The sequence below is a fragment of the Coregonus lavaretus genome, assembly GCF_964263955.1.
Source record: "Coregonus lavaretus genome assembly, chromosome: 8".
NCBI lineage: Eukaryota > Metazoa > Chordata > Actinopteri > Salmoniformes > Salmonidae > Coregonus > Coregonus lavaretus.
The window spans coordinates 55,744,465-55,755,463 of record NC_139995.1 but is presented as its reverse complement, the minus strand read 5'-3'; the positions used below and the strand labels follow the sequence as shown (position 1 = coordinate 55,755,463).

Below are 10,999 nucleotides of genomic sequence, written 5' to 3'. Positions count from 1 at the left end.
CTGAAAGTCTGTTGTCAATTTGTTTACTGTGAAATAGTATTGTATCTGGTCAAACACCATTTTTTCCAAAAGTTTTCTAAGGGTTGGTAACAGGCTGATTGGTCGGCTATTTGAGCCAGTAAAGGGGGCTTTACTATTCTTAGGTAGGGGAATAATTTTTGCTTCCCTCCAGGCCTGTGGGCACATATTTTCTAGTGGGCTTAGATTGAAGATATGGCGAATAGGAGTGGCAATATCGTCCGCTATTATCCTCAGTAATTTTCCATCCCAGTTGTCAGACCCCGGTGGCTTGTCATTGCTGATCGACAATAATACGTTTTTCACCTCTTCCACACTTACTTTACAAAATTCTAAATTACAATGCTTGCCTTTCATAATTTGATCAGATATACTTGGATGTGTAGTGTCAGCGTTTGTTGCTGGTATGTCATGCCTACATTTGCTAATCTTCCCAATGAAAAAAACATTAAAGTAGTTGGCAATATCAGTGGGTTTTGTCATGATTCAATAAATCGGAGTTTGCGTTTTTGCCCAAAATGTAATTTAAGGTGCCCCAAAGCTTTTTCCTATCATTCTTTATGTCATTTATCTTTGTTTCATAGTGGAGTTTCTTCTTCTTTTTATTCAGTTTAGTCACATGATTTCTCAATTTGCAGTATGTTTGCCAATCGGTAGTACAGCCAGACCTATTTGCCATTTATTTTGCCTCATCCCTCTCAACCATACAATTGTTCAATTCCACATCAATTCACTGGGATTTAACAGTTTTTGCAGTTATTTTCTTAGTGGGTGCATGCTTATTAGTAAATGGGATAAGCAATTTCATAAATGTGTCAAGTGCAGCGTCTGGTTGCTCCTCATTACACACAACAGACCAACAAATATTATTCAACAATATAAGAATCACTACAGAACTTCTTGTATGACCTCTTATACACAATATTAGGCCCAGCCTTTGGAACTTTGGTTTTCCTAGATATGGCTACTATATTTTGATCACTACATCCGATGGATTTGGATACTGCTTTCAAACAAATTTCTGCAGCGTTAGTAAAGATGTGATCAATACATGTTGATTATTTAATTCCTGTGCTGTTTGTAACTACCCTGGTAGGTTGATTGATAACCTGAACCAGGTTGCAGGCACTAGTTACAGTTTGAAGCTTTCTCTTGAGTGGGCAGCCTGATGAAAGCCAGTCAATATTTAAATCACCCAGAAAATATTCCTCGCGATTGATATCACATACATTATCAAGCATTTCACACATGTTATCCAGATACTGACTGTTAGCACTTGGTGGTCTATAGCAGCTTCCCACCAGAATGGGCTTTAGGTGAGGCAGATGAACCTGTAGCCATATTACTTCAACAGTATTTAACATGAGATCCTCTCTAAGCTTTACAGGAATGTGATTCTGAATATAAACAGCAACATCGCCACCATTGTCATTTCTGTCTTTTCTGTAAATGTTATAACCTTGTATTGCTACCACTGCATCATCAAAGGTATTATCTAAGTGAGTTTCAGATAGTCAGAATATGAATCAAATCAAATCATCAACTCAAATTTTATTTGTCACATGCACCGAATACAACAGGTGTACAGTCGTGGTCAAAAGTTTTGAGAATGACACAAGTATTGGTCTTCACAAAGTTCGCTGCTTTTGTGTTATGAGATATTTTTGTCAGATGTTACTATGGTATACTGAAGTATAATTACAAGCATTCCATAAGTGTCAAAGGCTTTTATTGACAATTACATTAAGTTTATGCAAATAATCAATATTTGCAGTGTTGACACTTCTTTTTCAAGACCTCTGCAATCCGCCCTGGCATGCTGTCAATTAACTTCTGGGTCACATCCTGACTGATGGCAGCCCATTCTTGCATAATCAATGCTTGGAGTTTGTCAGAATTTGAGGGATTTTGTTTTTCCACCCGCCTCTTGAGGATCGACCACAAGTTCTCAATGGGATTAAGGGGAGTTTCCTGGCCATGGACCTAAAATGTCAATGTTTTGTTCCCCGAGCCACTTAGTTATCACTTTTGCCTTATGGCAAGGTGCTCCATCATGCTGGAAAAGGCATTGGTCGTCACCAAACTGTTCTTGGATGGTTGGGAGAAGTTGCTCTCGGAGGATGTGATGGTACCATTCTTTATTCATGGCTGTGTTCTTAGGCAAAATTGTGAGTGAGCCCACTCCCATGGCTGAGAAGCAACCCCACACATGAATGGTCTCAGGATGCTTTACTGTTGGCATGACACAGGACTGATGGTAGCGCTCACCTTGTCTTCTCTGGACAAGGTGTTTTCCAGACTTTCTTGGGTGCCCTGATGCCTTCTTCACAACAATTGAACCTCTCCGCTTGAAGTTCTTGATGATCCGATAAATGGTTGATTTAGGTGCAATCTTACTAGCAGCAATATCCTTGCCTGTGAAGCCCTTTTTGTGCAAAGCAATGATGACGGCACGTGTTCCCTTGCAGGTAACCATGGTTAATTTTATTAATTGTTCAGCAGTCTTATGGCTTGGGGATAGAAGCTGTTAAGGAGCCTTTTGGACCTAGACTTTGCGCTCGGGTACCACTTGCCGTGCGGTAGCAGAGAGAACAGTGTATGATTTGGGTGACTGGAGTCTTTGACCATTTTTTGGGTCTTCTTCTGACACCGCCTAGTATATAGGTCCTGGATGGCAGGAAGCTTGGCCCCAGTGATGTACTGGGTCGTACGCACTACCCTCTGTAGCGTCTTAAGGTCGGATGCCGATTAGTTGGCAGTGATGCAACCGGTCAGGATGCTCTCAATGGTGCAGCTGTAGAACTTTTTGAGGATCTGGCGACCCATGACAAATCTTTTCAGTCTCCTGGGGGGGAAAAGGTGTTGTTGTGCCCTCGTCACAACTTTCTTGGTGTGTTTGGACCATGATAGTTTGTTGGTGATGTGGACACCAAGGAACTTGAAACTCTTGACCCGCTCAACGACAGCCCTGTTGATGTGAATGGGGGCGTGTTCTGCCTTCCTTGTCTTGTAGTCCACGATCATCTCCTTTGTCTTGTTCACGTTGAGGGAATGGTTGTTGTCTTGGAACCACACTGCCATGTCTCTGACCTCCTCCCTATAGGCTGTCACATCGTTGCCGGTGATCAGGCCTACCACCGTTGTGTCGTCAGCAAACTTAATGAATGCCATCTGTTTTTAGCAAATGATTGACTTCATGAACCTTGTTTCGTAAGCTACATATGTTAATGTGGGCTATTTGTAACACTTTTCTAGGATGCTTGATTGTTTTTCTTGCTTTACTGGGAAGCTTAGCAGAGTTAGACATGCTCAAGTTATTTATGTTAGTGCAGGGTGAGCTGCACACAGTGGACTTCCTGCTAGGGCACACCACCTCAGTGCTAACAGTAGAACACTGGTTCATAGGCATATGATTACTGAATACAATAGCTGTAGGATCAGCAGAGGCATTAAGGGCAGTAAGAGGGACATAAATTGGGTTACTTACACTGTGTATTCCAATGCCCCTGGGATAATGTACATTTGCTGAAGCATTATGACATCTCAGTGACACAATGGTAGGGATTAAATGAGCTGGACTTGGGTAGAGAGGTGTCTTGTCCTTCTAGACTCCATGATAGATAAACTAAGATAAAGAGGTAGAGAGGTGTCTTGTCCTTCTAGACCAGATATATAAACTAATATAAAGAGGTAGAATCTCCCATAAGTGTTCAATTGGGTTGAGATCTGGTGACTGAGACGGCCATGACATATGGTTTACATTGTTTTCACGCTCATCAAACCATTCAGTGACCACTAGTTCCCTGTGGATGGGGTCGTTGTCATCCTGGAAGAGATCACTCCCATCAGGATAGAAATGATTCCCCATGGGTTGAAGGTGATCGCTCAGAATGGCTGTGTATCTATTGGTGTTTACCTTGCCCTCTAAGGGGTTGAGTGGACCTAAACCATGGCCGGAAAATGCACCCCACACCATAACAGAGCCACCAGAACCCTCATTTACTGAAATGTTTCCTTTATTTTGGCAGTTACATGTAGTTAGCAGTGCAGAGAGTATGAGAATCCAATATCTCACAGATCCAGTTGTTTGACTTGTGACATTCCTCGTCGTTCCACTCCCCTGGGTCTGATGAACGGTGGAAAAACTCCACACAGTCCTGATCTTTCCCTAAATAGCTGTTAGGCTTTCCAATCTTCCAATACCTACAGAATAAACAACAGAGAATCAGACTGGCCACTCTCTCAGAACCTACTCCAGTCACTCAATTCAAATTGACACAGAACTATATCTTACGCTGTGGTCAGCGGTGTGCCGTCCACCCATTTCCAGGAGGTCCCCTCAGTATCAAAGTCAGTCAGACCGATCCAGGTCTCATTCCCCGGTCCGTATAACCCATTGATAAATGTCTGTTATTACGGCAGAAAGACAATATTGTTAATACAAAGTCTCCACTGCACACAAACACACGTGCACGCACAAACACACACACACACGCACGCACACACGCACACACACACACACACACACACACACACACACACACACACACACACACACACACACACACACACACACACACACACACACACACACACACACACACACACACACACACACACACACAAACACACACAAACACACACCTGTTCCTCTCTGCTGTTTATGATCACCAGGTCTGCTCCTCTCTCGTTGCAATCCTGTCTGCTCTCCTCCCAGGTTTTAATCACGGTGGAGGTGTAGTAGTAGCTGGAACCAAATTTCTTCCATCCTTCAGGACAGGGTCTCCCTGGAAATATCAAGAAAAGGTTCAGGACTTTTCTTTTCTTCTTTTTACTTGAAATATCTAATTTATTACACGGGTAAAAACGTCCCATTCAATAGAAAAATGCAACATGTAAGGAAACAAAAACTGGAACAAAATGTTTTTCCAAATAAACAAATAATGAAAAAAGTTATGACATTTACTTAAAATAATATAGAATTGTCACATGCATATTATGTGATACAGACAGTCCTTTCCAATAGTCCAGTGAATTGAAATGTTACCTTTGATTTTGTTGTTCAGCCTTTCTATCTCCCTCTGTAGCTGGTCTCTCTCTTTAGACAGGTTGTTGTAGCTGGTCTGTAGCTGGTCACTCTCTTTAGTCAGGTTGTTGTAGCTGGTCTGTAGCTGGTCTCTCTCTTTAGTCAGGTTGTTGTAGCTGGTCTGTAGCTGGTCTCTCTCTTTAGTCAGGTTGTTGTAGCTGGTCTGTAGGTGGTCTCTCTCTGCACAGGAATGCTGACCAGTGACTAATGGAACAGTAAAAAAGTTAAACAATGATTACATCACTGATGATTTAGAATGCTTCAGTAAAAACAACACAGTAATACAGAAGTTATACCTCCAGACCATCTATGTTCTAATATACAGTGAGTGAACAAAACATTAGGAAGACCTTCTTAATACTGAGTTGCACCCCCACTCCCTTCTCCCCTCAGGACAGGACAGCTTCAATTCCTCAGGGCATGGACTCTACAAGGTACCACAGGGATGCTGGCCCATGTTGACTACAATGTTTCCCACTGTTGTGTCAAGTTGGCTGGATGTCCTTTGGATGGTGGACCATTCTTGATACACACGGGAAACTATTGAGCGTGATAAACCCAGCAGCGTTGCAGTTCTTGAAACAAATCGGTGTGCCTGGCACCTAATACCATACCCCTTTCAAAGGCACTTACATATTTTGTCTTGCCCATTCACCCTCTGAATGTCACACATACACAATCCATGTCTCAATTGTCTGAAGGCTTAACAATCCTTCTGTAACCTGTCTCTTCCCTTTCAACTACACTGATTGAAGTGGATTTAACACGTGACATCAAATAAAGGATCATGGCTTTCACCTGGATTCACCTGGTCAGTCTATGTCATGGAAAGAGCAGGTGTTCTTAATGTTCTGTACACTCAGTGTATAAAAGTAATGTAAACCTGACTTGATGATGAATGCGAACAGTGAAGACAGTTACAGATGATTACCTGCAGGAGTACCATATACTTCCAACTCACACAGAGTGAGCCATTCCGACCTGCCGGGGATGACCACAACGACGTATCGACCCTCTATCTCATTACACTGGAAGGTATGGGCCTCTCCTGCTGGGATGTGGGAGATGACGACACATCTGAGAGAGAGAGTCAGAAAGATGGAGAGAGAGATATGGAGAGAAAGAGGGAGAGAGAAAGAGATGATGTAATGAGAGTGAATTAAGACGCTCTACAATGTACCATACAGATTCTGACTCTGTTAAATATATATAGCCACAGAATAGCTACAGAAGCATGGATGAAGACCAATGTATCGGAATACCTTCAAGACAGGACATAAAAATGTACAGACGTCTATATGTGTCACCTGGGGTTGTTGATGCCGTTGTCCTCCAGTGAGTTACCGATGCGGATCTCAGCACCATCAAGCCTCTCAGGACAGCAGTCTCCTCTGTTGGTGAGGGTGACCGCTGTTACTCTGTACACATCCAGCAGGTCCACTCTCCACCACGGGTTGCTGTCTTTCTGAGTGTGAGTGCAGGATCCATGGTGTGTGCTTTTTTTCCCATCAATGGCTTCGTAAGCTTCGTGATTCTCATACAGTGATGACTGAGCGGCCACGCCATTCAACGCCAAATTTACTACACGGACATAGAGAAGAATGTTTGAATACAGAAAGTACCCGTTTGATTGTTGTAAGCGTAGCCTGTGGTTGACAGGACTTTTTGAAGACTAGGGCCCTATTGACTGAGGGCCCTCTGAATACTTCACCAGCTGACACCAAGGAGGTAGAGGAGGCTACCTCAGGACAAACTGAGAACACAGAAACTAGAAAAAGTACATTTCCTAATTTAAATGTGTGTGCTTGCTAGCTTGTATTTATGGTTGTGAAATAAGTTATAGTAGTGATAGTGACTGCAGTAGTAATGGTAGTGAATGGTTATAATTGAAAAAGTATGTTGATTAATTGAGTGATTGATTGATTTATATCCTGAACACGTGGTAATTGATTTGGTGTCTGTAGCTTGAAGGGTTCAATAGTTACTAATACTGTTGGGGGTGTTTTCATGTAAATGTTTGCAACTTTAAATAGTTATAATTTATAAAGATTTGGAAATGTTTTAAGTTGTTTTTATATTTGTAGCTGGAATGGTTAAAGTGCAGTAGCATTTAAAATGTGTATCGTTGGCATTGAGTCCTTAAAATGTTATGCTAATTATTGTGGCTTGCGACAGCAATAGTTTCACTTTAAATATGTCTGACTCATTATTCTTTAGAAAGCTACTCCTCTGACACTGTTTAAGGGAATGAAGCCCTTTTTCTACTTCCCCAGAGTCAGATGAACTCATGGAAACTAGTTTTATGTCTCTGCGTCCAGAAGGAAGTTGGAGGTAGTTTCGCGAGCCAATGCTAACTAGCGTTAGTCAAATGACTGTAAGTCTACAGGTACTGTAGCAAATGCTAGCGTACCTGTACCTTGAGATACTGCTGTTTTAGTAACCACATCAACTGCTTTCTCTTAACTTTTACAAACATTTGAAATGTTGACCACTTTCCCAACAACTTGGACAAAAACTTAGAGCATATGAAATCTGAAATCAGAACAGAAATATATTCTACCAATCAAGTTATAGCACTGCGGGAGCACATAAGACTGATTATGTCACACAACTAACCCCTACCCACTAAACTAACCCACTATAACAAAACCTACACTCACTAACCAAACTACAATAGCGACCCATGGCCTACCTGTCTAAAACATTCACTATTGCTTTTGCAATGTACTGCTACTAGTTCTTCTGGGCTACTTACTACTACTACCTAGTCTCCCGCAAAAGGCTACTATCAACTATTTATCAAGCAGTCACTCCCGCCACTACACCGGCCTCAATTCTTCCACTAACAAACGTTTAAACTACTTCCACTAAGCAACATCATATTTCTCTCCCCAAATAATAGCCAAAAATATTTATAATTCTTTATAAGTAAAAGTGTATTATTCGGAATGTAGTTATTAGCGATGAAAGATGTAATCTAACTGCCTCACACTCCAAAGTAATAAGGTTGATATAATAGTCTATCAAAGTAATAAGACCAGATATTTTAATATATTTAACTTTGACTATATTTCACTGCTTCACTTAAGTAAAATGTTTTAAACTTCAACTACCACAAACATACTTTTAAAGAGCGGAAGCAAGTCACACAATTTTTTAGCATGGAAAATTACTTTCTAGTTACAGAGTCAGTAGAAATACAACATGTAAGGGAACAAAAATGGAAATTCTATTGAAAGATTCAAATTAACTAATGAACAAAAAAGTTATGACATTTACTTAAAATAATATAGAATTGTCACATGCATATTATGTGATACAGACAGTCCTTTCCAATAGTACAGTGAATTGAAATGTTACCTTTGATTTTGTTGTTCAGCCTTTCTGTCTCCCTCTGTAGCTGGTCTCTCTCTTTAGACAGGTTGTTGTAGCTGGTCTGTAGCTGGTCTCTCTCTTTAGTCAGGTTGTTGTAGCTGGTCTGTAGCTGGTCTCTCTCTGCACAGGAATGCTGACCAGTGACTAATGGAACAGTAAAAAAGTTAATCAAAGATTACATTTTAGTCATTTAGCAGACGCTCTTATCCAGAGCGACTTACAGTTAGTGAGTGCATACATTGTTTTTATTTTTTTCATACTGGCCCCCCCGTGGGAATCGAACCCACAACCCCCCCCCCCCAACTCATACGAACCCCCCCCAACCCCCCCCCCCCAACTCCCTTCTCCCCTCTGGACAGCTTCAATTCCTCGGAGCATGGACTCTACAAGGTACCACAGGGATGCTGGCCCATGTTGACTCCAATGTTTCCCACTGTTGTGTCAAGTTGGCTGGATGTCCTTTGGATGGTGGACCATTCTTGATACACACGGGAAACTATTGAGCGTGATAAACCCAGCAGCGTTGCAGTTCTTGAAACAAATCGGTGTGCCTGGCACCTAATACCATACCCCTTTCAAAGGCACTTACATATTTTGTCTTGCCCATTCACCCTCTGAATGTCACACATACACAATCCATGTCTCAATTGTCTGAAGGCTTAACAATCCTTCTGTAACCTGTCTCTTCCCTTTCAACTACACTGATTGAAGTGGATTTAACACGTGACATCAGATAAGGGATCATGGCTTTCACCTGGATTCACCTGGTCAGTCTGTCATGGAAAGAGCAGGTGTTCTTAATGTTCTGTACACTCAGTGTATAAAAGTAATGTAAACCTGACTTGATGATGAATGCGAACAGTGAAGACAGTTACAGATGATTACCTGCAGGAGTACCATATACTTCCAACTCACACAGAGTGAGCCATTCCGACCTGCCGGGGATGACCACAACGACGTATCGACCCTCCATCTCATTACACTGGAAGGTATGGGCCTCTCCTGCTGGGATGTGGGAGATGACGACACATCTGAGAGAGAGAGTCAGAAAGATGGAGAGAGAAAGAGATGTAATGAGAGTGAATTAAGACGCTCTACAATGTACCATACAGATTCTGACTCTGTTAAATATACAGCCACAGAATAGCTACAGAAGCATGGATGAAGACCAATGTATCGGAATACCTTCAAGACAGGACATAAAAATGTACAGACGTCTATATGTGTCACCTGGGGTTGTTGATGCCGTTGTCCTCCAGTGAGTTACCGATGCGGATCTCAGCACCATCAAGCCTCTCAGGACAGCAGTCTCCTCTGTTGGTGAGGGTGACCGCTGTTACTCTGTACACATCCAGCAGGTCCACTCTCCACCACGGGTTGCTGTCTTTCTGAGTGTGAGTGCAGGATCCATGGTGTGTGCTTTTTTTCCCATCAATGGCTTCGTAAGCTTCGTGATTCTCATACAGTGATGACTGAGCGGCCACGCCATTCAACGCCAAATTTACTACACGGACATAGAGAAGAATGTTTGAATACAGAAAGTACCCGTTTGATTGTTGTAAGCGTAGCCTGTGGTTGACAGGACTTCTTGAAGACTAGGGCCCTATTGACTGAGGGCCCTCTGAATACTTCACCAGCTGACACCAAGGAGGTAGAGGAGGCTACCTCAGGACAAACTGAGAACACAGAAACTAGAAAAAGTACATTTCCTAATTTAAATGTGTGTGCTTGCTAGCTTGTATTTATGGTTGTGAAATAAGTTATAGTAGTGATAGTGACTGCAGTAGTAATGGTAGTGAATGGTTATAATTGAAAAAGTATGTTGATTAATTGAGTGATTGATTGATTTATATCCTGAACACGTGGTAATTGATTTGGTGTCTGTAGCTTGAAGGGTTCAATAGTTACTAATACTGTTGGGGGTGTTTTCATGTAAATGTTTGCAACTTTAAATAGTTATAATTTATAAAGATTTGGAAATGTTTTAAGTTGTTTTTATATTTGTAGCTGGAATGGTTAAAGTGCAGTAGCATTTAAAATGTGTATCGTTGGCATTGAGTCCTTAAAATGTTATGCTAATTATTGTGGCTTGCGACAGCAATAGTTTCACTTTAAATATGTCTGACTCATTATTCTTTAGAAAGCTACTCCTCTGACACTGTTTAAGGGAATGAAGCCCTTTTTCTACTTCCCCAGAGTCAGATGAACTCATGGAAACTAGTTTTATGTCTCTGCGTCCAGAAGGAAGTTGGAGGTAGTTTCGCGAGCCAATGCTAACTAGCGTTAGTCAAATGACTGTAAGTCTACAGGTACTGTAGCAAATGCTAGCGTACCTGTACCTTGAGATACTGCTGTTTTAGTAACCACATCAACTGCTTTCTCTTAACTTTTACAAACATTTGAAATGTTGACCACTTTCCCAACAACTTGGACAAAAACTTAGAGCATATGAAATCTGAAATCAGAACAGAAATATATTCTACCAATCAAGTTATAGCACTGCGGGAGCACATAAGACTG

General features: G+C 41.6%; 1 protein-coding gene across 2 annotated transcripts in view; it reads right to left on the bottom strand.

Moving 5' to 3' along the window:
- Positions 1 to 1,549: 1,549 nt before the first annotated feature.
- LOC311133513 (uncharacterized protein) overlaps positions 1,550 to 10,999 on the bottom strand; it is a 32,946-nt gene continuing 23,496 nt past the window's right edge. The window contains exons 20-28 of one of the 2 annotated variants that reach the window (XM_084167016.1): positions 9,710 to 9,983; positions 9,365 to 9,510; positions 8,465 to 8,623; positions 6,412 to 6,685; positions 6,036 to 6,181; positions 5,066 to 5,308; positions 4,663 to 4,805; positions 4,313 to 4,425; positions 1,550 to 4,221 (exon numbers count right to left, since the gene is read on the bottom strand). In XM_084167016.1, the coding sequence (XP_084023142.1) occupies positions 4,047 to 4,221; positions 4,313 to 4,425; positions 4,663 to 4,805; positions 5,066 to 5,308; positions 6,036 to 6,181; positions 6,412 to 6,685; positions 8,465 to 8,623; positions 9,365 to 9,510; positions 9,710 to 9,983 (1,673 nt within the window). In that variant the 3' untranslated portion in view covers positions 1,550 to 4,046. The remainder of the gene's footprint in view (positions 4,222 to 4,312; positions 4,426 to 4,662; positions 4,806 to 5,065; positions 5,309 to 6,035; positions 6,182 to 6,411; positions 6,686 to 8,464; positions 8,624 to 9,364; positions 9,511 to 9,709; positions 9,984 to 10,999) is intronic. The other variant, XM_084167017.1, reaches the window with a different exon arrangement.